The sequence below is a fragment of the Physella acuta genome, unplaced genomic scaffold, assembly GCF_028476545.2.
Source record: "Physella acuta isolate Inbredline_101_S28 unplaced genomic scaffold, ASM2847654v3 ptg000497l, whole genome shotgun sequence".
NCBI classification, from domain to species: domain Eukaryota; kingdom Metazoa; phylum Mollusca; class Gastropoda; family Physidae; genus Physella; species Physella acuta.
In genome coordinates, this window is record NW_026732016.1 from 758428 (window position 1) to 785000 (window position 26573).

At 37.4% G+C, this 26573-nt stretch overlaps 1 protein-coding gene across 3 annotated transcripts in view; it reads left to right on the forward strand.

The window, feature by feature from the left end:
- The window catches only part of LOC131944555 (uncharacterized), a 76809-nt gene extending 52682 nt beyond the window's left edge, over window positions 1-24127 (forward strand). For 2 of the 3 annotated variants that reach the window (XM_059305240.1, XM_059305243.1), the window contains 4 exons: window positions 9-167; window positions 966-1135; window positions 20967-21101; window positions 21395-24127. In XM_059305240.1, the coding sequence (XP_059161223.1) occupies window positions 9-167; window positions 966-1135; window positions 20967-21101; window positions 21395-22078 (1148 nt within the window). In that variant the 3' untranslated portion in view covers window positions 22079-24127. The remainder of the gene's footprint in view (window positions 1-8; window positions 168-965; window positions 1136-20966; window positions 21102-21394) is intronic. The other variant, XM_059305241.1, reaches the window with a different exon arrangement.
- The last annotated feature ends 2446 nt before the right edge of the window (window positions 24128-26573 follow it).

Genomic DNA, 26573 nt, shown 5'->3' on the forward strand with positions numbered 1-26573 from the left:
ATCCCCAGATCACGTGGACTTCACGTCTGTCAGCGTCCCCAGCCTGTCGCAGACGACTCTACTTCCGGTCTCCCCCGGCACGCCCCGCTGCAAGCGACCAATGGACATGCGCCATAAAGCCATCCTAAACCACGCCTACAGCAACCCGCAGTGCCACCTGTCGTCCGGTGAGTTGGGAGAAACAATTGGAGGGGGGAAAAGTCACAGGAAAAAAGTCACAAATGTGTATTTATTTACATTGAATTCGTAAAAGTTTATTTATTAATTTTTCAGAAAGTGCAACTCAACTTACAATTAGTGAAATGCAATGTAAACACTTTAGATATATTTGCGTAGGTTGTATACGTAATATTTATAACACACGTCAAAATATTCAGTTTAAAGTATTTAGGTTTTTATTCAGTTCTACAAATAATGTTTAATACAATTAAATAAAATGTTCCAACCGTCTGTTTATAATCGTGTTTTTAAAAAATAATAACTTTAAATTAGCTTGAATTGGCAGAAAGACGTAGTTAATCTGATTTGCTGCCCTCAACTCATTACAACAACAGGTCAATCACCTGTACTGCCCACATTTATTACGTAACAAAGCATAGGTTCAAAACAGAAATCCGACAGGGTAAAAAGACAATCATGAGCCCACCCTTTTTATTAATTGTGTATGTATGAATGGTAGGTTTTAGCAGGACCACCAGCATCTACCAGCCCACACTTAACCGACTACTTCCGCTACTAGCCCACTGACATACTTTGACCTTAGAGCCCACTGCCCTTCTGACATACTTTCGACATAATAACTAGATCAGTTGACCTACTGACCTATTTGCACATGAACCACTAACCCACATTAAAATGTTAACTGCCCGACTGACCTACTGACCTACTTTCACCAAGCTCCCTGAACCACTAACCCACATTAAAATGTTAACTGCCCGACTGACCTACTGACCTACTTCCACCAGGCTCCCTGGAGCGGCTGGGCAAGAAAAAACGTCACTCCATGGTGCTGGCCAACGAGGAGCTCCATGACGTCATCCTGGCCAGGAAGTCCAAACACAAAGTAAGCAGACGTGACGCTTGGACCCAGACTGACCAAGGCTGGCCGGAGAACAGGCTGTGCAGACAGCGATCTGTAAGTCTGTGGCCTTGACCTCTGGCTATCTTCTGCTGGCTAGTCTCTTTAGTTGGCTGTGTCAGGCGACTCAGAATTTTCGCTGGAGTTTGTAGGGCTAACTTTTGTTTGTTTGTAGGGCTAACTTTTATTTTCATTATTCGTTGGGCTAACTTTTGTTTTCATTGTTTGTAGGGCTTACTTTTGTTTTCATTGTTTGTAGGGCTAACTTTTGTTTTCATTGTTTGTAGGGCTAACTTTTGTTTTCATTGTTTGTAGGGCTAACTTTTGTTTTCATTGTTTGTAGGGCTAACTTTTGTTTTCATTGTTTGTAGGGCTAACTTTTGTTTTCATTGTTTGTAGGGCTAACTTTTGTTTTCATTGTTTGTAGGGCTAACTTTTGTTTTCATTGTTTGTAGGGCTAACTTTTGTTTTCATTGTTTGTAGGGCTAACTTTTGTTTTCATTGTTTATAGGGCTAACTTTTGTTTTCATTGTTTGTAGGGCTAACTTTTGTTTTCATTGTTTGTAGGGCTAACTTTTGTTTTCATTGTTTGTAGGGCTAACTTTTGTTTTCATTGTTTGTAGGGCTAACTTTTGTTTTCATTGTTTGTAGGGCTAACTTTTGTTTTCATTGTTTGTATGGCTAACTTTTGTTTATTTGTAGGGCTAACTTTTATTGTCATTGTTTGTAGGGCTAACTTTTGTTGTCATTGTTTGTAGGGCTAACTTTTGTTTGTTTGTAGGGCTAACTTTTGTTTTCATTGTTTGTAGGGCTAACTTTTATTGTCATTGTTTGTAGGGCTAACTTTTATTGTCATTGTTTGTAGGGCTAACTTTTGTTTTCATTGTTTGTAGGGCTAACTTTTGTTTGTTTGTAGGGCTAACTTTTGTTTTCATTGTTTGTAGGGCTAACTTATGTTTTCATTGTTTGTAGGGCTAACTTTTGTTTGTTTGTAGGGCTAACTTTTGTTTGTTTGTAGGGCTAACTTTTATTGTCATTGTTTGTAGGGCTAACTTTTGTTTTCATTGTTTGTAGGGCTAACTTTTGTTTGTTTGTAGGGCTAACTTTTGTTGTCATTGTTTGTAGGGCTAACTTTTGTTTGTTTGTAGGGCTAACTTTTGTTTTCATTGTTTGTAGGGCTAACTTTTGTTTGTTTGTAAGGCTAACTTTTGTTTGTTTGTAAGGCTAACTTTTGTTTGTTTGTAGGGCTAACTTTTGTTTGTTTGTAAGGCTAACTATTGTTTTCATTGTTTGTAGGGTTAACTTTTGTTTGTTTGTTGGGCTAAATTTTGTTTTCATTGTTTGAAGGTTAACTTTTGTTTTCATTGTTTGTAGGGTTAACTTTTGTTTTCATTGTTTGTAGGCTAACTTTTGTTTTCATTGTTTGAAGGCTAACTTTTGTTTTCATTGTTTGAAGGTTAACTTTTGTTTTCATTGTCATTAGGGCTAACTTTTGTTTGTTTGTAGGGCTAACTTTTGTTTTCATTGTTTGTAGGGCTAACTTTTGTTTTCATTGTTTGTAGGGCTAACTTTTGTTTGTTTGTAGGGTTAACTTTTGTTTTCATTGTTTGTAGGGCTAACTTTTGTTTTCATTGTTTGTATGGCTAACTTTTGTTTGTTTGTAAGGATAACTTTTGTTTGTTTGTAGGGCTAACTTTTGTTTTCATTGTTTGTAGGGCTAACTTTTGTTTGTTTGTAGGGCTAACTTTTGTTTTCATTGTTTGTAGGGCTAACTTATGTTTTCATTGTTTGTAGGGCTAACTTTTGTTTGTTTGTAAGGCTAACTTTTGTTTGTTTGTAGGGCTAACTTTTGATTTCATTGTTTGTAGGGCTAACTTTTATTGTCATTGTTTGTAGGGCTAACTTTTGTTTTCATTGTTTGTAGGGCTAACTTTTGTTTGTTTGTAGGGCTAACTTTTGTTGTCATTGTTTGTAGGGCTAACTTTTGTTTGTTTGTAGGGCTAACTTTTGTTTTCATTGTTTGTAGGGCTAACTTTTGTTTGTTTGTAAGGCTAACTTTTGTTTGTTTGTAGGGCTAACTTTTGTTTGTTTGTAAGGCTAACTTTTGTTTGTTTGTAGGGCTAACTTTTGTTTGTTTGTAGGGCTAACTTTTGTTTGTTTGTAGGGCTAACTTTTGTTTGTTTGTAGGGCTAACTTTTGATTTCATTGTTTGTAGGGCTAACTTTTATTGTCATTGTTTGTAGGGCTAACTTTTGTTTTCATTGTTTGTAGGGCTAACTTTTGTTTTCATTGTTTGTAAGGCTAACTTTTGTTTGTTTGTAAGGCTAACTTTTGTTTGTTTGTAGGGCTAACTTTTGTTTGTTTGTAGGGCTAACTTTTGTTTGTTTGTAGGGCTAACTTTTGATTTCATTGTTTGTAGGGCTAACTTTTATTGTCATTGTTTGTAGGGCTAACTTTTGTTTTCATTGTTTGTAGGGCTAACTTTTGTTTGTTTGTAGGGCTAACTTTTGTTGTCATTGTTTGTAGGGCTAACTTTTGTTTGTTTGTAGGGCTAACTTTTGTTTTCATTGTTTGTAGGGCTAACTTTTGTTTGTTTGTAAGGCTAACTTTTGTTTGTTTGTAAGGCTAACTTTTGTTTTCATTGTTTGTAGGGCTAACTTTTGTTTGTTTGTAGGGCTAACTTTTGTTTGTTTGTAGGGCTAACTTTTGTTTGTTTGTAGGGCTAACTTTTGTTTGTTTGTAGGGCTAACTTTTGTTTGTTTGTAGGGCTAACTTTTGTTTTCATTGTTTGTAGGGTTAACTTTTGTTTGTTTGTTGGGCTAAATTTTGTTTTCATTGTTTGAAGGTTAACTTTTGTTTTCATTGTTTGTAGGGTTAACTTTTGTTTTCATTGTTTGTAGGCTAACTTTTGTTTTCATTGTTTGAAGGCTAACTTTTGTTTTCATTGTTTGAAGGTTAACTTTTGTTTTCATTGTCATTAGGGCTAACTTTTGTTTGTTTGTAGGGCTAACTTTTGTTTTCATTGTTTGTAGGGTTAACTTTTGTTTTCATTGTTTGTAGGGCTAACTTTTGTTTTCATTGTTTGTATGGCTAACTTTTGTTTGTTTGTAAGGCTAACTTTTGTTTGTTTGTAGGGCTAACTTTTATTGTCATTGTTTGTAGGGCTAACTTTTGTTTTCATTGTTTGTAGGGCTAACTTTTGTTTGTTTGTAGGGCTAACTTTTGTTTTCATTGTTTGTAGGGCTAACTTTTGTTTGTTTGTAGGGCTAACTTTTGTTTTCATTGTTTGTAGGGCTAACTTTTGTTTGTTTGTAGGGCTAACTTTTATTGTCATTGTTTGTAGGGCTAACTTTTGTTTTCATTGTTTGTAGGGTTAACTTTTGTTTTCATTGTTTGTAGGGTTAACTTTTGTTTGTTTGTAGGGCTAACTTTTGTTTGTTTGTAGGGCTAACTTTTGTTTGTTTGTAGGGCTAACTTTTGTTTTCATTGTTTGTAGGGTTAACTTTTGTTTGTTTGTAGGGCTAACTTTTGTTTTCATTGTTTGTAGGGCTAACTTTTGTTTGTTTGTAGGGCTAACTTTTGTTTGTTTGTAGGGCTAACTTTTGTTTTTTTGTAGGGCTAACTTTTGTTTGTTTGTTGGGCTAAATTTTGTTTTCATTGTTTGAAGGTTAACTTTTGTTTTCATTGTTTGTAGGGCTAACTTTTGATTTCATTGTTTGAAGGCTAACTTTTGTTTTCATTGTTTTAAGGCTAACTTTTGTTTTCATTGTTTGAAGGTTAACTTTTGTTTTCATTGTCTGTAGGGCTAACTTTTGTTTTCATTGTTTGTAGGGCTAACTTTTGTTTTCATTGTTTGTAGGGCTAACTTTTGTTTTCATTGTTTGTAGGGCTAACTTTTGTTTTCATTGTTTGTAGGGCTAACTTTTGTTTTCATTGTTTGTAGGGCTAACTTTTGTTTTCATTGTTTGTAGGGCTAACTTTTGTTTTCATTGTTTGTAGGGCTAACTTTTGTTTTCATTGTTTGTATGGCTAACTTTTGTTTATTTGTAGGGCTAACTTTTATTGTCATTGTTTGTAGGGCTAACTTTTGTTGTCATTGTTTGTAGGGCTAACTTTTGTTTGTTTGTAGGGCTAACTTTTGTTTTCATTGTTTGTAGGGCTAACTTTTATTGTCATTGTTTGTAGGGCTAACTTTTATTGTTATTGTTTGTAGGGCTAACTTTTGTTTTCATTGTTTGTAGGGCTAACTTTTGTTTGTTTGTAGGGCTAACTTTTGTTTTCATTGTTTGTAGGGCTAACTTATGTTTTCATTGTTTGTAGGGCTAACTTTTGTTTGTTTGTAGGGCTAACTTTTGTTTGTTTGTAGGGCTAACTTTTGTTTGTTTGTAGGGCTAACTTTTATTGTCATTGTTTGTAGGGCTAACTTTTGTTTTCATTGTTTGTAGGGCTAACTTTTGTTTGTTTGTAGGGCTAACTTTTATTGTCATTGTTTGTAGGGCTAACTTTTGTTTTCATTGTTTGTAGGGCTAACTTTTGTTTGTTTGTAGGGCTAACTTTTGTTGTCATTGTTTGTAGGGCTAACTTTTGTTTGTTTGTAGGGCTAACTTTTATTGTCATTGTTTGTTGGGCTAACTTTTGTTTTCATTGTTTGTAGGGCTAACTTTTGTTTGTTTGTAAGGCTAACTTTTGTTTGTTTGTAAGGCTAACTTTTGTTTGTTTGTAGGGCTAACTTTTGTTTGTTTGTAAGGCTAACTTTTGTTTGTTTGTAGGGCTAACTTTTGTTTTCATTGTTTGTAGGGCTAACTTTTGTTTGTTTGTAGGGCTAACTTTTGTTTGTTTGTAGGGCTAACTTTTGTTTGTTTGTAGGGCTAACTTTTGTTTGTTTGTAGGGCTAACTTTTGTTTTCATTGTTTGTAGGGTTAACTTTTGTTTGTTTGTTGGGCTAAATTTTGTTTTCATTGTTTGAAGGTTAACTTTTGTTTTCATTGTTTGTAGGGTTAACTTTTGTTTTCATTGTTTGTAGGCTAACTTTTGTTTTCATTGTTTGAAGGCTAACTTTTGTTTTCATTGTTTGAAGGTTAACTTTTGTTTTCATTGTCATTAGGGCTAACTTTTGTTTGTTTGTAGGGCTAACTTTTGTTTTCATTCTTTGTAGGGCTAACTTTTGTTTTCATTGTTTGTAGGGCTAACTTTTGTTTGTTTGTAGGGCTAACTTTTGTTTTCATTGTTTGTAGGGTTAACTTTTGTTTTCATTGTTTGTAGGGCTAACTTTTGTTTTCATTGTTTGTATGGCTAACTTTTGTTTGTTTGTAAGGATAACTTTTGTTTGTTTGTAGGGCTAACTTTTGTTTTCATTGTTTGTAGGGCTAACTTTTGTTTGTTTGTAGGGCTAACTTTTGTTTTCATTGTTTGTAGGGCTAACTTATGTTTTCATTGTTTGTAGGGCTAACTTTTGTTTGTTTGTAGGGCTAACTTTTGTTTGTTTGTAGGGCTAACTTTTATTGTCATTGTTTGTAGGGCTAACTTTTGTTGTCATTGTTTGTAGGGCTAACTTTTGTTTGTTTGTAGGGCTAACTTTTGTTTTCATTGTTTGTAGGGCTAACTTTTGTTTGTTTGTAAGGCTAACTTTTGTTTGTTTGTAAGGCTAACTTTTGTTTTCATTGTTTGTAGGGCTAACTTTTGTTTGTTTGTAGGGCTAACTTTTGTTTGTTTGTAGGGCTAACTTTTGTTTGTTTGTAGGGCTAACTTTTGTTTGTTTGTAGGGCTAACTTTTGTTTGTTTGTAGGGCTAACTTTTGTTTTCATTGTTTGTAGGGTTAACTTTTGTTTGTTTGTTGGGCTAAATTTTGTTTTCATTGTTTGAAGGTTAACTTTTGTTTTCATTGTTTGTAGGCTAACTTTTGTTTTCATTGTTTGAAGGCTAACTTTTGTTTTCATTGTTTGAAGGTTAACTTTTGTTTTCATTGTCATTAGGGCTAACTTTTGTTTGTTTGTAGGGCTAACTTTTGTTTTCATTGTTTTAAGGCTAACTTTTGTTTTCATTGTTTGAAGGTTAACTTTTGTTTTCATTGTCTGTAGGGCTAACTTTTGTTTTCATTGTTTGTAGGGCTAACTTTTGTTTTCATTGTTTGTAGGGCTAACTTTTGTTTTCATTGTTTGTAGGGCTAACTTTTGTTTTCATTGTTTGTAGGGCTAACTTTTGTTTTCATTGTTTGTAGGGCTAACTTTTGTTTTCATTGTTTGTAGGGCTAACTTTTGTTTTCATTGTTTGTAGGGCTAACTTTTGTTTTCATTGTTTGTATGGCTAACTTTTGTTTATTTGTAGGGCTAACTTTTATTGTCATTGTTTGTAGGGCTAACTTTTGTTGTCATTGTTTGTAGGGCTAACTTTTGTTTGTTTGTAGGGCTAACTTTTGTTTTCATTGTTTGTAGGGCTAACTTTTATTGTCATTGTTTGTAGGGCTAACTTTTATTGTCATTGTTTGTAGGGCTAACTTTTGTTTTCATTGTTTGTAGGGCTAACTTTTGTTTGTTTGTAGGGCTAACTTTTGTTTTCATTGTTTGTAGGGCTAACTTATGTTTTCATTGTTTGTAGGGCTAACTTTTGTTTGTTTGTAGGGCTAACTTTTGTTTGTTTGTAGGGCTAACTTTTATTGTCATTGTTTGTAGGGCTAACTTTTGTTTTCATTGTTTGTAGGGCTAACTTTTGTTTGTTTGTAGGGCTAACTTTTGTTGTCATTGTTTGTAGGGCTAACTTTTGTTTGTTTGTAGGGCTAACTTTTGTTTTCATTGTTTGTAGGGCTAACTTTTGTTTGTTTGTAAGGCTAACTTTTGTTTGTTTGTAAGGCTAACTTTTGTTTGTTTGTAGGGCTAACTTTTGTTTGTTTGTAAGGCTAACTTTTGTTTGTTTGTAGGGCTAACTTTTGTTTTCATTGTTTGTAGGGCTAACTTTTGTTTGTTTGTAGGGCTAACTTTTGTTTGTTTGTAGGGCTAACTTTTGTTTGTTTGTAGGGCTAACTTTTGTTTGTTTGTAGGGCTAACTTTTGTTTTCATTGTTTGTAGGGTTAACTTTTATTTGTTTGTAGGGCTAACTTTTGTTTTCATTGTTTGTAGGGTTAACTTTTGTTTTCATTGTTTGTAGGCTAACTTTTGTTTTCATTGTTTGAAGGCTAACTTTTGTTTTCATTGTTTGAAGGTTAACTTTTGTTTTCATTGTCATTAGGGCTAACTTTTGTTTGTTTGTAGGGCTAACTTTTGTTTTCATTGTTTGTAGGGCTAACTTTTGTTTTCATTGTTTGTAGGGCTAACTTTTGTTTGTTTGTAGGGCTAACTTTTGTTTTCATTGTTTGTAGGGTTAACTTTTGTTTTCATTGTTTGTATGGCTAACTTTTGTTTGTTTGTAAGGATAACTTTTGTTTGTTTGTAGGGCTAACTTTTGTTTTCATTGTTTGTAGGGCTAACTTTTGTTTGTTTGTAGGGCTAACTTTTGTTTTCATTGTTTGTAGGGCTAACTTATGTTTTCATTGTTTGTAGGGCTAACTTTTGTTTGTTTGTAGGGCTAACTTTTGTTTGTTTGTAGGGCTAACTTTTATTGTCATTGTTTGTAGGGCTAACTTTTGTTTTCATTGTTTGTAGGGCTAACTTTTGTTTGTTTGTAGGGCTAACTTTTGTTGTCATTGTTTGTAGGGCTAACTTTTGTTTGTTTGTAGGGCTAACTTTTGTTTTCATTGTTTGTAGGGCTAACTTTTGTTTGTTTGTAAGGCTAACTTTTGTTTGTTTGTAAGGCTAACTTTTGTTTGATTGTAGGGCTAACTTTTGTTTGTTTGTAAGGCTAACTTTTGTTTGTTTGTAGGGCTAACTTTTGTTTTCATTGTTTGTAGGGCTAACTTTTGTTTGTTTGTAGGGCTAACTTTTGTTTGTTTGTAGGGCTAACTTTTGTTTGTTTGTAGGGCTAACTTTTGTTTGTTTGTAGGGCTAACTTTTGTTTGTTTGTAGGGCTAACTTTTGTTTTCATTGTTTGTAGGGTTAACTTTTGTTTGTTTGTTGGGCTAAATTTTGTTTTCATTGTTTAAAGGTTAACTTTTGTTTTCATTGTTTGTAGGGTTAACTTTTGTTTTCATTGTTTGAAGGCTAACTTTTGTTTTCATTGTTTGAAGGTTAACTTTTGTTTTCATTGTCATTAGGGCTAACTTTTGTTTGTTTGTAGGGCTAACTTTTGTTTTCATTGTTTGTAGGGTTAACTTTTGTTTTCATTGTTTGTAGGGCTAACTTTTGTTTTCATTGTTTGTATGGCTAACTTTTGTTTGTTTGTAAGGCTAACTTTTGTTTGTTTGTAGGGCTAACTTTTGTTTTCATTGTTTGTAGGGCTAACTTTTGTTTGTTTGTAGGGCTAACTTTTGTTTTCATTGTTTGTAGGGCTAACTTATGTTTTCATTGTTTGTAGGGCTAACTTTTGTTTGTTTGTAGGGCTAACTTTTGCTTGTTTGCAGGGCTAACTTTTATTGTCATTGTTTGTAGGGCTAACTTTTGTTTTCATTGTTTGTAGGGCTAACTTTTGTTTGTTTGTAGGGCTAACTTTTGTTGTCATTGTTTGTAGGGCTAACTTTTGTTTGTTTGTAGGGCTAACTTTTGTTTTCATTGTTTGTAGGGCTAACTTTTGTTTGTTTGTAAGGCTAACTTTTGTTTGTTTGTAAGGCTAACTTTTGTTTGTTTGTAGGGCTAACTTTTGTTTGTTTGTAAGGCTAACTTTTGTTTGTTTGTAGGGCTAACTTTTGTTTTCATTGTTTGTAGGGCTAACTTTTGTTTGTTTGTAGGGCTAACTTTTGTTGTCATTGTTTGTAGGGCTAACTTTTGTTTGTTTGTAGGGCTAACTTTTGTTTTCATTGTTTGAAGGCTAACTTTTGTTTTCATTGTTTGAAGGTTAACTTTTGTTTTCATTGTCATTAGGGCTAACTTTTGTTTGTTTGTAGGGCTAACTTTTGTTTTCATTGTTTGTAGGGTTAACTTTTGTTTTCATTGTTTGTAGGGCTAACTTTTGTTTTCATTGTTTGTATGGCTAACTTTTGTTTGTTTGTAAGGCTAACTTTTGTTTGTTTGTAGGGCTAACTTTTGTTTTCATTGTTTGTAGGGCTAACTTTTGTTTGTTTGTAGGGCTAACTTTTGTTTTCATTGTTTGTAGGGCTAACTTATGTTTTCATTGTTTGTAGGGCTAACTTTTGTTTGTTTGTAGGGCTAACTTTTGTTTGTTTGCAGGGCTAACTTTTATTGTCATTGTTTGTAGGGCTAACTTTTGTTTTCATTGTTTGTAGGGCTAACTTTTGTTTGTTTGTAGGGCTAACTTTTGTTGTCATTGTTTGTAGGGCTAACTTTTGTTTGTTTGTAGGGCTAACTTTTGTTTTCATTGTTTGTAGGGCTAACTTTTGTTTGTTTGTAAGGCTAACTTTTGTTTGTTTGTAAGGCTAACTTTTGTTTGTTTGTAGGGCTAACTTTTGTTTGTTTGTAAGGCTAACTTTTGTTTGTTTGTAGGGCTAACTTTTGTTTTCATTGTTTGTAGGGCTAACTTTTGTTTGTTTGTAGGGCTAACTTTTGTTTGTTTGTAGGGCTAACTTTTGTTTGTTTGTAGGGCTAACTTTTGTTTGTTTGTAGGGCTAACTTTTGTTTTCATTGTTTGTAGGGTTAACGTTTGTTTGTTTGTTGGGCTAAATTTTGTTTTCATTGTTTGAAGGTTAACTTTTGTTTTCATTGTTTGTAGGGTTAACTTTTGTTTTCATTGTTTGTAGGCTAACTTTTGTTTTCATTGTTTGAAGGCTAACTTTTGTTTTCATTGTTTGAAGGTTAACTTTTGTTTTCATTGTCATTAGGGCTAACTTTTGTTTGTTTGTAGGGCTAACTTTTGTTTTCATTGTTTGTAGGGTTAACTTTTGTTTTCATTGTTTGTAGGGCTAACTTTTGTTTTCATTGTTTGTATGGCTAACTTTTGTTTGTTTGTAAGGCTAACTTTTGTTTGTTTGTAGGGCTAACTTTTGTTTGTTTGTAGGGCTAAATTTTGTTTTCATTGTTTGTAGGGCTAAATTTTGTTTTCATTGTTTATATGGCTAACTTTTGTTTTCATTGTTTCAAGGTTAACTTTTGTTTTCATTATCTGTAGGGTTAACTTTTGTTTGTTTGTAGGGCTAACTTTTGTTTTCATTGTTTATAGGGCTAACTTTTGTTTTCATTGTTTGAAGGTTAACTTTTGTTTTCATTGTCTGTAGGGTTTACTTTTGTTTGTTTGTAGGGCTAACTTTTGTTTGTTTGTAGGGCTAACTTTTGTTTGTTTGTAGGGCTAACTTTTGTTTTCATTGTTTGTAGGGTTAACTTTTGTTTGTTTGTAGGGCTAACTTTTGTTTTCATTGTTTGTAGGGCTAACTTTTGTTTGTTTGTAGGGCTAACTTTTGTTTGTTTGTAGGGCTAACTTTTGTTTGTTTGTAGGGCTAACTTTTGTTTGTTTGTTGGGCTAAATTTTGTTTTCATTGTTTGAAGGTTAACATTTGTTTTCATTGTTTGTAGGGCTAACTTTTGATTTCATTGTTTGAAGGCTAACTTTTGTTTTCATTGTTTTAAGGCTAACTTTTGTTTTCATTGTTTGAAGGTTAACTTTTGTTTTCATTGTCTGTAGGGCTAACTTTTGTTTGTTTGTAGGGCTAACTTTTGTTTCCATTGTTTGTAGGGTTAACTTTTGTTGTCATTGTTTGTAGGGCTAACGTTTGTTTTCATTGTTTTAAGGCTATCTTTTGTTTTCATTGTTTGAAGGTTAACTTTTGTTTTCATTGTCTGTAGGGTTAACTTTTGTTTGTTTGTATGGCTAACTTTTGTTGTCATTGTTTGTAGGGCTAACTTTTATTTTCATTGTTTGTAGGGCTAACTTTTGTTTGTTTGTAGGGCTAACTTTTGTTTTCATTGTTTGTAGGGCTAACTTTTGTTTGTTTGTAGGGCTAACTTTTGTTTGTTTGTAGGGCTAACTTTTGTTTGTTTGTAGGGCTAACTTTTGTTTGTTTGTAGGGATAACTTTTGTTGTCATTGTTTGTATGGCTAACTTTTATTTGTTTGTATGGCTAACTTTTGTTTGTTTGTATGGCTAACTTTTGTTTGTTTGTAGGGCTAACTTTTGTTGTCATTGTTTGTAGGGCTAACTTTTATTTTCATTGTTTGTAGGGCTAACTTTTGTTTGTTTGTAGGGCTAACTTTTGTTTGTTTGTAGGGATAACTTTTGTTGTCATTGTTTGTATGGCTAACTTTTATTTGTTTGTATGGCTAACTTTTGTTTGTTTGTATGGCTAACTTTTGTTTGTTTGTAGGGCTAACTTTTGTTGTCATTGTTTGTAGGGCTAACTTTTATTTTCATTGTTTGTAGGGCTAACTTATGTTTGTTTGTAGGGCTAACTTTTGTTTTCATTGTTTGAAGGTTAACTTTTGTTTTCATTGTCTGTAGGGCTAACTTTTGTTTGTTTGTAGGGCTAACTTTTGTTGTCATTGTCTGTAGGGCTAACTTTTGTTTGTTTCTAGGGGTAACTTTTGTTTTCATTGTTTGTAGGGCTAACTTTTGTTTTCATTGTTTGTAGGGCTAACTTTTGTTTTCATTGTTTGTAGGGCTAACTTTTGTTTGTTTGTAGGGCTAACTTTAGTTTGTTTGTAGGGCTAACTTTTGTTTGTTTGTAGGGCTAACTTTTGTTTTCATTGTTTGTAGGGCTAACTTTTGTTTGTTTGTATGGCTAACTTTTGTTTTTATTGTTTGTAGGGCTAACTTTTGTTTGTTTGTAGGGCTAACTTTTGTTTTCATTGTTTGTAGGGCTAACTTTTGTTTGTTTGTAGGGCTAACTTTTGTTTGTTTGTAGGGCTAACTTTTGTTTTCATTGTTTGTAGGGCTAACTTTTGTTTTCATTGTTTGTAGGGTTAACTTTTGTTTGTTTGTAGGGCTAACTTTTGTTTGTTTGTAGGGCTAACTTTTGTTTGTTTGTAGGGCTAACTTTTGTTTTCATTGTTTGTTGGGCTAACTTTTGTTTGTTTGTAGGGCTAACTTTTGTTTTCATTGTTTGTAGGGCTAACTTTTGTTTGTTTGTAGGGCTAACTTTTGTTTTCATTGTTTGTTGGGCTAACTTTTGTTTGTTTGTAGGGCTAACTTTTGTTTTCATTGTTTGTTGGGCTAACTTTTGTTTTCATTGTTTGTAAGGCTAACTTTTGTTTTCATTGTTTGAAGGCTAACTTTTGTTTTTTTGTAGGGCTAACTTTTGTTTTCATTGTTTGTAGGGCTAACTTTTGTTTTCATTGTTTGTAGGGCTAACTTTTGTTGTCATTGTTTGTAGGGTTAACTTTTGTTTGTTTGTAGGGCTAACTTTTGTTTGTTTGTAGGGCTAACTTTTGTTTGTTTGTAGGGCTAACTTTTGTTTGTTTGTAGGGCTAACTTTTGTTTTCATTGTTTGTAGGGCTAACTTTTGTTTTCATTGTTTGTAGGGTTAACTTTTGTTTGTTTGTAGGGCTAACTTTTGTTTGTTTGTAGGGCTAACTTTTGTTTGTTTGTAGGGCTAACTTTTGTTTTCATTGTTTGTAGGGCTAACTTTTGTTTTCATTGTTTGTAGGGTTAACTTTTGTTTGCTTGTAGGGCTAACTTTTGTTTGTTTGTAGGGCTAACTTTTGTTTTCATTGTTTGTAGGGCTAACTTTTGTTTGTTTGTAGGGCTAACTTTTATTGTCATTGTTTGTAGGGCTAACTTTTGTTTTCATTGTTTGTAGGGTTAACTTTTGTTTTCATTGTTTGTAGGGTTAACTTTTGTTTGTTTGTAGGGCTAACTTTTGTTTGTTTGTAGGGCTAACTTTTGTTTGTTTGTAGGGCTAACTTTTGTTTTCATTGTTTGTAGGGTTAACTTTTGTTTGTTTGTAGGGCTAACTTTTGTTTTCATTGTTTGTAGGGCTAACTTTTGTTTGTTTGTAGGGCTAACTTTTGTTTGTTTGTAGGGCTAACTTTTGTTTGTTTGTAGGGCTAACTTTTGTTTGTTTGTTGGGCTAAATTTTGTTTTCGTTGTTTGAAGGTTAACTTTTGTTTTCATTGTTTGTAGGGCTAACTTTTGATTTCATTGTTTGAAGGCTAACTTTTGTTTTCATTGTTTTAAGGCTAACTTTTGTTTTCATTGTTTGAAGGTTAACTTTTGTTTTCATTGTCTGTAGGGCTAACTTTTGTTTGTTTGTAGGGCTAACTTTTGTTTCCATTGTTTGTAGGGTTAACTTTTGTTTTCATTGTTTGTAGGGCTAACGTTTGTTTTCATTGTTTTAAGGCTATCTTTTGTTTTCATTGTTTGAAGGTTAACTTTTGTTTTCATTGTCTGTAGGGTTAACTTTTGTTTGTTTGTATGGCTAACTTTTGTTGTCATTGTTTGTAGGGCTAACTTTTATTTTCATTGTTTGTAGGGCTAACTTTTGTTTGTTTGTAGGGCTAACTTTTGTTTTCATTGTTTGTAGGGCTAACTTTTGTTTGTTTGTAGGGCTAACTTTTGTTTGTTTGTAGGGCTAACTTTTGTTTGTTTGTAGGGCTAACTTTTGTTTGTTTGTAGGGATAACTTTTGTTGTCATTGTTTGTATGGCTAACTTTTATTTGTTTGTATGGCTAACTTTTGTTTGTTTGTATGGCTAACTTTTGTTTGTTTGTAGGGCTAACTTTTGTTGTCATTGTTTGTAGGGCTAACTTTTATTTTCATTGTTTGTAGGGCTAACTTATGTTTTTTTGTAGGGCTAACTTTTGTTTTCATTGTTTGAAGGTTAACTTTTGTTTTCATTGTCTGTAGGGCTAACTTTTGTTTGTTTGTAGGGCTAACTTTTGTTGTCATTGTCTGTAGGGCTAACTTTTGTTTGTTTGTAGGGCTAACTTTTGTTTGTTTGTAGGGCTAACTTTTATTTTCATTGTCTGTAGGGCTAACTTTTGTTTGTTTCTAGGGGTAACTTTTGTTTTCATTGTTTGTAGGGCTAACTTTTGTTGTCATTGTTTGTATGGCTAACTTTTGTTTGTTTGTAGGGCTAACTTTTGTTTTCATTGTTTGTAGGGCTAACTTTTGTTTTCATTGTTTGTAGGGCTAACTTTTGTTTGTTTGTAGGGCTAACTTTTGTTTGTTTGTAGGGCTAACTTTTGTTTGTTTGTAGGGCTAACTTTTGTTTGTTTGTAGGGCTAACTTTTGTTTTCATTGTTTGTAGGGCTAACTTTTGTTTGTTTGTATGGCTAACTTTTGTTTTCATTGTTTGTAGGGCTAACTTTTGTTTGTTTGTAGGGCTAACTTTTGTTTTCATTGTTTGTAGGGCTAACTTTTGTTTGTTTGTAGGGCTAACTTTTGTTTGTTTGTAGGGCTAACTTTTGTTTTCATTGTTTGTAGGGCTAACTTTTGTTTTCATTGTTTGTAGGGTTAACTTTTGTTTGTTTGTAGGGCTAACTTTTGTTTGTTTGTAGGGCTAACTTTTGTTTGTTTGTAGGGCTAACTTTTGTTTTCATTGTTTGTTGGGCTAACTTTTGTTTGTTTGTAGGGCTAACTTTTGTTTTCATTGTTTGTAGGGCTAACTTTTGTTTGTTTGTAAGGCTAACTTTTGTTTTCATTGTTTGTTGGGCTAACTTTTGTTTGTTTGTAGGGCTAACTTTTGTTTTCATTGTTTGTTGGGCTAACTTTTGTTTTCATTGTTTGTAAGGCTAACTTTTGTTTTCATTGTTTGAAGGCTAACTTTTGTTTTTTTGTAGGGCTAACTTTTGTTTTCATTGTTTGTAGGGCTAACTTTTGTTTTAATTGTTTGTAGGGCTAACTTTTGTTGTCATTGTTTGTAGGGTTAACTTTTGTTTGTTTGTAGGGCTAACTTTTGTTTGTTTGTAGGGCTAACTTTTGTTGTCATTGTTTGTAGGGCTAACTTTTGTTTGTTTGTAGGGCTAACTTTTGTTTTCATTGTTTGTAGGGTTAACTTTTGTTTGTTTGTAGGGCTAACTTTTGTTTGTTTGTAGGGCTAACTTTTGTTTGTTTGTAGGGCTAACTTTTGTTTTCATTGTTTGTAGGGCTAACTTTTGTTTTCATTGTTTGTAGGGTTAACTTTTGTTTTCATTGTTTGTAGGGTTAACTTTTGTTTTCATTGTTTGTAGGGCTAACTTTTGTTTGTTTGTAGGGCTAACTTTTGTTTGTTTGTAGGGCTAACTTTTGTTTGTTTGTAGGGCTAACTTTTGTTTGTTTGTAGGGCTAACTTTTGTTTTCATTGTTTGTTGGGCTAACTTTTGTTTGTTTGTAGGGCTAACTTTTGTTTTCATTGTTTGTAGGGCTAACTTTTGTTTGTTTGTAGGGCTAACTTTTGTTTTCATTGTTTGTAGGGCTAACTTTTGTTTGTTTGTAGGGCTAACTTTTGTTTGTTTGTAGGGCTAACTTTTGTTTGTTTGTAGGGCTAACTTTTGTTTTCATTGTTTGTTGGGCTAACTTTTGTTTGTTTGTAGGGCTAACTTTTGTTTTCATTGTTTGTAGGGCTAACTTTTGTTTTCATTGTTTGTAGGGTTAACTTTTGTTTTCATTGTTTGTAGGGTTAACTTTTGTTTTCATTGTTTGTAGGGCTAACTTTTGTTTGTTTGTAGGGCTAACTTTTGTTTGTTTGTAGGGCTAACTTTTGTTTGTTTGTAGGGCTAACTTTTGTTTTCATTGTTTGTAGGGCTAACTTTTGTTTGTTTGTAGGGCTAACTTTTGTTTGTTTGTAGGGCTAACTTTTGTTTTTTGTAGGGCTAACTTTTGTTTTCATTGTTTGAAGGTTATCTTTTGTTTTCATTGTCTGTAAGGCTAACTTTTGTTTGTTTGTAGGGCTCACTTTTGTTTGTTTGTAGGGCTAACTTTTGTTTGTTTTTATAGGGCTAACTTTTGTTTTCATTGTTTGTCCTCTGGATGTTTTAGCCAATTCTCCTTCATACACCAGAGGTAGAGCTTAGATGGTCAGGTAGAGCTTAAATGGTCAGAGGTAGAGCTTAAATGGTCAGAGGTAGAGCTTAAATGGTCAGAGGTAGAGCTTAAATGGTCAGAGGTAGAGCTTAAATGGTCAGAGGTAGAGCTTAAATGGTCAGAGGTAGAGCTTAGATGGTCAGGTAGAGCTTAGATGGTCAGAGGTAGAGCTTAGATGGTCAGGTAGAGCTTAGATGGTCAGGTAGAGCTTAAATGGTCAGAGGTAGAGCTTAAATGGTCAGAGGTAGAGCTTAAATGGTCAGAGGTAGAGCTTAAATGGTCAGAGGTAGAGCTTAAATGGTCAGAGGTAGAGCTTAAATGGTCAGGTAGAGCTTAGATGGTCAGAGGTAGAGCTTAAATGGTCAGAGGTAGAGCTTAAATGGTCAGAGGTAGAGCTTAAATGGTCAGAGGTAGAGCTTAAATGGTCAGGTAGAGCTTAGATGGTCAGAGGTAGAGCTTAGATGGTCAGGTAGAGCTTAGATGGTCAGAGGTAGAGCTTAGATGGTCAGAGGTAGAGCTTAAATGGTCAGAGGTAGAGCTTAGATGGTCAGGTAGAGCTTAGATGGTCAGAGGTAGAGCTTAGATGGTCAGGTAGAGCTTAGATGGTCAGGTAGAGCTTAAATGGTCAGAGGTAGAGCTTAGATGGTCAGGTAGAGCTTAGATGGTCAGGTAGAGCTTAGATGGTCAGAGGTAGAGCTTAGATGGTCAGGTAGAGCTTAGATGGTCAGGTAGAGCTTAGATGGTCAGAGGTAGAGCTTAAATGGTCAGAGGTAGAGCTTAGATGGTCAGGTAGAGCTTAGATGGTCAGGTAGAGCTTAGATGGTCAGAGGTAGAGCTTAGATGGTCAGGTAGAGCTTAGATGGTCAGGTAGAGCTTAAATGGTCAGAGGTAGAGCTTAAATGTTCAGAGGTAGAGCTTAAATGGTCAGAGGTAGAGCTTAAATGGTCAGAGGTAGAGCTTAAATGGTCAGAGGTAGAGCTTAAATGGTCAGAGGTAGAGCTTAAATGGTCAGGTAGAGCTTAGATTGTCAGAGGTAGAGCTTAGATGGTCAGAGGTAGAGCTTAAATGGTCAGAGGTAGAGCTTAGATGGTCAGGTAGAGCTTAGATGGTCAGAGGTAGAGCTTAGATGGTCAGGTAGAGCTTAGATGGTCAGGTAGAGCTTAGATGGTCAGAGGTAGAGCTTAAATGGTCAGAGGTAGAGCTTAGATGGTCAGGTAGAGCTTAAATGGTCAGAGGTAGAGCTTAAATGGTCAGAGGTAGAGCTTAGATGGTCAGGTAGAGCTTAGATGGTCAGGTAGAGCTTAGATGGTCAGAGGTAGAGCTTAAATGGTCAGAGGTAGAGCTTAGATGGTCAGGTAGAGCTTAGATGGTCAGAGGTAGAGCTTAGATGGTCAGGTAGAGCTTAGATGGTCAGGTAGAGCTTAAATGGTCAGAGGTAGAGCTTAAATGGTCAGAGGTAGAGCTTAGATGGTCAGGTAGAGCTTAGATGGTCAGGTAGAGCTTTGATGGTCAGAGGTAGAGCTTAGATGGTCAGGTAGAGCTTAGATGGTCAGGTAGAGCTTAGATGGTCAGAGGTAGAGCTTAAATGGTCAGAGGTAGAGCTTAGATGGTCAGGTAGAGCTTAGATGGTCAGGTAGAGCTTAGATGGTCAGAGGTAGAGCTTAGATGGTCAGGTAGAGCTTAAATGGTCAGAGGTAGAGCTTAAATAGTCAGAGGTAGAGCTTAGATGGTCAGGTAGAGCTTAGATGGTCAGGTAGAGCTTAGATGGTCAGAGGTAGAGCTTAAATGGTCAGAGGTAGAGCTTAGATGGTCAGGTAGAGCTTAGATGGTCAGAGGTAGAGCTTAGATGGTCAGGTAGAGCTTAGATGGTCAGGTAGAGCTTAAATGGTCAGAGGTAGAGCTTAAATGGTCAGAGGTAGAGCTTAGATGGTCAGGTAGAGCTTAGATGGTCAGGTAGAGCTTAGATGGTCAGAGGTAGAGCTTAAATGGTCAGAGGTAGAGCTTAGATGGTCAGGTAGAGCTTAGATGGTTAGGGGTAGAGCTTAGATGGTCAGTTAGAGCTTAGACGGTCAGGTAGAGCTTAGATGGTCAGGTAGAGCTTAGATGGTCAGAGGTAGAGCTTAGATGGTCAGGTAGAGCTTAGATGGTCAGAGGTAGAGCTTAGATGGTCAGGTAGAGCTTAGATGGTCAGGTAGAGCTTAGATGGTCAGAGGTAGAGCTTAAATGGTCAGAGGTAGAGCTTAGATGGTCAGGTAGAGCTTAGATGGTCAGGTAGAGCTTAGATGGTCAGAGGTAGAGCTTAGATGGTCAGGTAGAGCTTAGATGGTCAGGTAGAGCTTAAATGGTCAGAGGTAGAGCTTAAATGGTCAGAGGTAGAGCTTAGATGGTCAGGTAGAGCTTAGATGGTCAGGTAGAGCTTAGATGGTCAGAGGTAGAGCTTAAATGGTCAGAGGTAGAGCTTAGATGATCAGGTAGAGCTTAGATGGTCAGAGGTAGAGCTTAGATGGTCAGGTAGAGCTTAGATGGTCAGGTAGAGCTTAAATGGTCAGAGGTAGAGCTTAAATGGTCAGAGGTAGAGCTTAGATGGTCAGGTAGAGCTTAGATGGTCAGGTAGAGCTTAGATGGTCAGAGGTAGAGCTTAAATGGTCAGAGGTAGAGCTTAGATGGTCAGGTAGAGCTTAGATGGTTAGGGGTAGAGCTTAGATGGTCAGTTAGAGCTTAAATGGTCAGAGGTAGAGCTTAGATGGTCAGGTAGAGCTTAGATGGTTAGGGGTAGAGCTTAGATGGTCAGTTAGAGCTTAGACGGTCAGGTAGAGCTTAAATGGTCAGAGGTAGAGCTTAGATGGTCAGGTAGAGCTTAGATGGTTAGGGGTAGAGCTTAGATGGTCAGTTAGAGCTTAAATGGTCAGAGGTAGAGCTTAGATGGTCAGGTAGAGCTTAGATGGTTAGGGGTAGAGCTTAGATGGTCAGTTAGAGCTTAAATGGTCAGAGGTAGAGCTTAGATGGTCAGGTAGAGCTTAGACGGTCAGGTAGAGCTTAGATGGTCAGTTAGAGCTTAGAATGTCAGGTAGAGCTTAGATGGTCAGAGGTAGAGCTTAGATGGTCAGGTAGAGCTTAGACGGTCAGGTAGAGCTTAGATGGTCAGGTAGAGCTTAGACGGTCAGGTAGAGCTTAGATGGTCAGAGGTAGAGCTTAGATGGTCAGGTAGAGCTTAGACGGTCAGGTAGAGCTTAGATGGTCAGAGGTAGAGCTTAGATGGTCAGGTAGAGCTTAGACGGTCAGGTAGAGCTTAGATGGTCAGGTAGAGCTTAGACGGTCAGGTAGAGCTTAGATGGTCAGAGGTAGAGCTTAGATGGTCAGGTAGAGCTTAGACGGTCAGGTAGAGCTTAGATGGTCAGGTAGAGCTTAGACGGTCAGGTAGAGCTTAGATGGTCAGAGGTAGAGCTTAGATGGTCAGGTAGAGCTTAGACGGTCAGGTAGAGCTTAGATGGTCAGAGGTAGAGCTTAGATGGTCAGGTAGAGCTTAGACGGTCAGGTAGAGCTTAGATGGTCAGGTAGAGCTTAGACGGTCAGGTAGAGCTTAGATGGTCAGAGGTAGAGCTTAGATGGTCAGGTAGAGCTTAGACGGTCAGGTAGAGCTTAGATGGTCAGGTAGAGCTTAGACGGTCAGGTAGAGCTTAGATGGTCAGAGGTAGAGCTTAGATGGTCAGGTAGAGCTTAGACGGTCAGGTAGAGCTTAGATGGTCAGGCAGAGCTTAGATGGTCAGGCAGAGCTTAGATGGTCAGGTAGAGCTTAGATGGTCAGGCAGAGCTTAGATGGTCAGAGGTAGAGCTTAGACGGTCAGAGTTAAAGTCGTCAGGTGGTGGCAACACACAATAGCAGTAACAACAGCCAAATGTGTTCTTTGTGTTTCCATAGCAACCCATCGTTCACGTGACCAAGAAAATTCCTGCCATGGCCCGCTCGGCCTCCTGGCACCATCTACCCCACAGAGCCGCCATCTTGAGAGTCAGCAGTCAACACGTCAACCCCCACAAGATGACGTCACACAAGGTCATTCCAGATGACGTCATAATATTATGTCTGTTGTCTGTCTGGTGTCTGTCTGGTGTCTGTCTAATGTATGTTTGGTGTCTATATGCCTAATGTTCACCAAAACGCTTTTATTTAAATGAACCAGACTGAAATGAAAGTTCATTTAAAACAAACCTAATAGTCTAACTACTCCCTCCCCTCCCCACCCCTCTGTTCCCGCCCTCCCCTCCCCACACCTCTCTGTTCCCGCCCTCCCCACCCCACACCTCTCTGTTCCCGCCTTCCCTCATCTGAGACCTCTCTGTCCTCAGCCTCACGACACGATAGCCCAGAGAAGGAGGAGGTACGGCCAGAGCGCGGCTCCCAACCTGCGGCTCCTCATCACGGAGGACGGGGAGGATGAGGCAGGCAGTCCGGCACACGTGACCCGCCCCAGTGCCTGCGCTGTCTATCCGTCGGAAATGACGTCACTGCTGAACATCAACGGCCGACAGCTGACATCTACAGACGTGATACCCGCCGCCAGGATTCTAGTGACGTCACAGAGCCAGCATCAGATCCCCAGGTGTCCCCGGCTCCAGAGGAGCGGCTCCACCTCCTCAGGTGGGAGGTCCAAGTCTGTGGAGGAGCCGCCGGTCAGTGCCAGACAGAAACTTGTTGCCGGCACTGACAACGTCTCGTGCACACGGCTGGACTGGTCGGAGCCGGCAAAACTTGGGCGTGTCAAACCGGAAGTTGCTCGCACAAAACCGGAAGTGACCCGGACGAAATCCGACTCGGATTACGTCAGCATGATGAGGGTGGTGCGGAAGGGCAGCCTCTCAAGGTCGGCCTACATGGTGCTCCCCAACAAGGGACATCACCGGAGTAAGTCGGTCTCCGGCAGGGGGAGCTGCATCATCTTGGAGGAGGAGCCGGAAGTGGACGAGGTGCGAGACGACTTCCGCGCATGTCTGCAGATGATCCACGGAGAGACGGAGATGAGCAAGCTCTGAGAGGCGAGGTGGGGGGGAAGGAGGGGGAGGACTCGAACCCCACCCGTCCTCCCTGCTTCTCGGGTCAAAAGGTGCAACCCCCCCCCCTGAGAAATGACAACCACAATTCTACAACAGCCACGGTTGTCCACATGACAACCACCCTGGCCTGGTTGTACGGCTGACATCTGCTGGTTAAAGACACGAGCTGATCACGTGATAACCGTGTCACCCAGTCAACCATTTCAACTTTTAACGTCTGTCTGAGTGCGTCCTATCGGATGACTTGACGCCATATTGGATGACTTGACGCCATATTGGATGACTTGACGCCATATTGGATGACTTGACGCCATATTGGATGACTTGACGCCATATTGGATGACTTGACGCCATATTGGATAACTTGACGCCATATTGGATGACTTGACGCCATATTGGATGACTTGACGCCATATTGGATGACTTGACGCCATATTGGATGACTTGACGCCATATTGGATGACTTGACGCCATATTGGATGACTTGACGCCATATTGGGTGACTTGACGCCATATTGGATGACTTGACGCCATATTGGGTGACTTGACGCTATATTGGATGACTTGACGCCATATTGGATGGCTTGACGCCATATTGGGTGACTTGACACCATATTGGATGACTTAACGCCATATTGGATGACTTGAGTTTGGGCACTGCTTGTTTGATGATTTATTTATTTTTGCTGAAACTGAGTTGTAAATAGTGTAGAAGGTCGTGACCTTGGCTGTAAATATAACGCCTAATTTACAGGTATATCATGATGTCCAGCAAAGATCGACTGTGATGTCATATTTTAAACCTTTGCATAATCACCATGACATACCATGACAAATGTCATAACTTTTACATAATCACCATGACATACCATGACAAATGTCATAACTTTTACATAATCACCATGACATACCATGACAAATGTCATAACTTTTACAAAATCACCATGACATCAACAGACGATGACAACTGTCATTGATAAACAAGTTGACGTCACTGACACAGACACTGACACTAACACTAACACTGACACTAACAATAACAATAACACTGACACTGACACTAACACTGACACTGATACTAACACTGACAGTGACAATAACAGTGAGACGGTATAATGCCAAAAATTGTAGAATTTTCAGTGTATAGTTGTATTTTTCTTAGTCTAAACATGTAACTTAGATGGTAGTTCAAGTCATAATTATGTTAACATAACTCACCTCATCATATAACAGATCAACTTATGAGATTGTATATTATGTTGTTAGCTAAAGTCATATGTTAACATAACTCATCTCAACATATAACACATATTATGTATATCATGTTGTTAGCTAAAGATCACCGCCCTTAATGTTGACACTGACACATGGCAGTAGCACACTGTCATGTCAGTAGATAGTTTTGTCAAGTTCTGCCTAGTTCATAATAAAGCAATAAAACCTTTCTAGTTCGCCTGTCAGTTGATGGTAGGAACACAACATGCAGAAGGCAAAAAAGGGAAAAAAGTCACAACTGTTTATTTACATGAAATTTGTCATTTGTTGATACTTTCAGAAAGTGTAAATCAACATACAGTTAATTAATTGTAATGCAAACATTTTAGGTTTTATTTCTATGATTATAAGACGTAAAACCTATGTAGGTTTGCATCTCGTCACAAGATAGAATGAGGAAGAATGTTCAGTTTTCATCCGGTTTTTAATTTCTAACTTTGATCAGGTTAACTTGGTAGAGTTAACATTTGTTGTTATCAATTGATGGCAATAAAAATGGCAACAATAGTTTACTGTCCAGATGTATCGAGCTCATGACATCACAAACTATAGGATCAAACCAAAATGGCAACAATAGTTTACTGTCCAGATGTATCGAGCTCATGACATCACAAACTATAGGATCAAACCAAAACTGACACGATACACTTTCGTTGAAGCAAAACACGAACAATACACTATGTGGACGGACTAAGCCGACAGAAGAAAGGCCGACAGAAGAAAGGCCGACAGAAGAAAGGCCGACAAGGCAAAAAAAAATGAGTACGATGTGCTTAAAATGATTTTTTTCTACCGGGTACTCAAATAAATATGTACCAAAATGTGAGGCAACTTTGTAAATCTTATGGAACTTTTACTTGTTGTAAAGATCAAAATCTGATTATTATTACACTTTATAATGCTTTTACAATTTATATTAAGTTCTAAAATTACTAACCATATTTATTAGGTAGAAAATAAAATAAATTAGGTAGAAAATAAAACAACTAAATAGCGGGTCGGCTCGTTTTATCATATTTAGTTAATCAAAGTTGATGTGCACTATCTGAATATTTGATACATAAAAGTATTAACAAATTCCAAATATATATTTGTGCCCTTTTTCCTTTGACTTTTTTCCTGTGACTTTTTCCTGTGACTTTTTCCTGTGACTTTTTCCTGTGACTTTTTCCTATCACTTTTTTCCTATCACTTTTTCCTGTGACATTTTCCTGAGACTTTTTTTTGGGACTTTTTCCTGTGACTTTTTCCTGTGACTTTTTTCCTGTGACTTTTTTCCTGAGACTTTTTCCTGTGACTTTTTCCTGCGACTTTTTCCTGTGACTTTTTCCTGTGACTTTTTCCTGTGACTTTTACCTGTGACTTTTTCCTATCACTTTTTTTCTAGCACTTTTTCCTGTGACTTTTTCCTGTGACTTTTTTTCCTGTGACTTTTTCCTAAGACTTTTTTCCTGTGACTTTTTTCCTGAGACTTTTTCCTATCACTTTTTTCCTATCACTTTTTCCTGTGACTTTTTCCTGTGACTTTTTTTCCTGTGACTTTTTCCAGAGACTTTTTCTTGTGACTCTTTCCTGTGACTTTTTCCTGTGACTTTTTCCTATCACTTTTTTTCCTATCAATTTTTCCTGTAACTTTTTCCAATGACTTTTTTTCCTCTGACTTTTTCCTAAGACTTTTTTCCTGTGACTTTTTTCCTGAGACTCAATCCTGTGACTTTTTCCTGCGACTTTTTCCTATCACTTTTTTCCTATCACTTTTTCCTATCACTTTTTCCTGTGACTTTTTCCTGTGACTTTTTCTTGTGACTTTTTTTCCTGTGAATTTTTCCTGTGACTTTTTGCTGTGACTCTTTCCTGTGACTTTTTCCTGTGACTTTTTCCTATCACTTTTTTCCTATCACTTTTTCCTGTGACTTTTTCCTGTGACTTTTTTCCTGTGACTTTTTCCTAAGACTTTTTCCTGTGACTTTTTTCCTGATACTTTTTCCTGTGACTTTTTCCTAAGACTTTTTCCTGTGACTTTTTTCTGTGACTTTTTCCTGTGACTTTTTCCTGTGACTTTTTCCTGTGACTTTTACCTGTGACTTTTTCCTATCACTTTTTTTCTAGCACTTTTTCCTGTGACTTTTTCCTGTGACTTTTCTTCCTGTGACTTTTTCCTAAGACTTTTTTCCTGTGACTTTTTTCCTGAGACTTTTTCCTGTGACTTTTTCCTGTGACTTTTTTCCCTACAATCGTCAGATAGGGGATAGAAGGGAGAGACCGTAGGGTAGACGGATGGTTGCTGTGTGACGGGTGGTTGGGTGGTTGCTGTGTGATGGGTGGTTGGGTGGTTGCTGTGTGATGGGTGGTTGGGTGGTTGCTGTGTGATGGGTGGTTGGGTGGTTGCTGTGTGACGGGTGGTTGCTGTGTGACGGGTGGTTGCTGTGTGACGGGTGGTTGGGTGGTTGCTGTGTGACGGGTGGTTGCTGTGTGATGGGTGGTTGGGTGGTTGCTGTGTGATGGGTGGTTGGGTGGTTGCTGTGTGACGGGTGGTTGCTGTGTGACGGATGGTTGCTGTGTGACGGGTGGTTGGGTGGTTGCTGTGTGATGGGTGGTTGCTGTGTGACGGGTGGTTGCTGTGTGACGGATGGTTGCTGTGTGACGGGTGGTTGGGTGGTTGCTGTGTGACGGGTGGTTGGGTGGTTGCTGTGTGACGGGTGGTTGCTGTGTGATGGGTGGTTGGGTGGTTGCTGTGTGATGGGTGGTTGGGTGGTTGCTGTGTGATGGGTGGTTGCTGTGTGATGTGTGGTTGGGTAGTTGCTGTGTGACGGGTGGTTGCTGTGTGACGGGTGGTTGCTGTGTGACGGGTGGTTGCTGTGTGACGGGTGGTTGCTGTGTGACGGGTGGTTGGGTGGTTGCTGTGTGATGGGTGGTTGCTGTGTGATGGGTGGTTGGGTGGTTGCTGTGTGATGGGTGGTTGGGTGGTTGCTGTGTGACGGGTGGTTGGGTGGTTGCTGTGTGATGGGTGGTTGCTGTGTGATGGGTGGTTGGGTGGTTGCTGTGTGATGGGTGGTTGGGTGGTTGCTGTGTGATGGGTGGTTGGGTGGTTGCTGTGTGACGGGTGGTTGCTGTGTGACGGATGGTTGCTGTGTGACGGGTGGTTGGGTGGTTGCTGTGTGACGGATGGTTGCTGTGTGACGGGTGGTTGGGTGGTTGC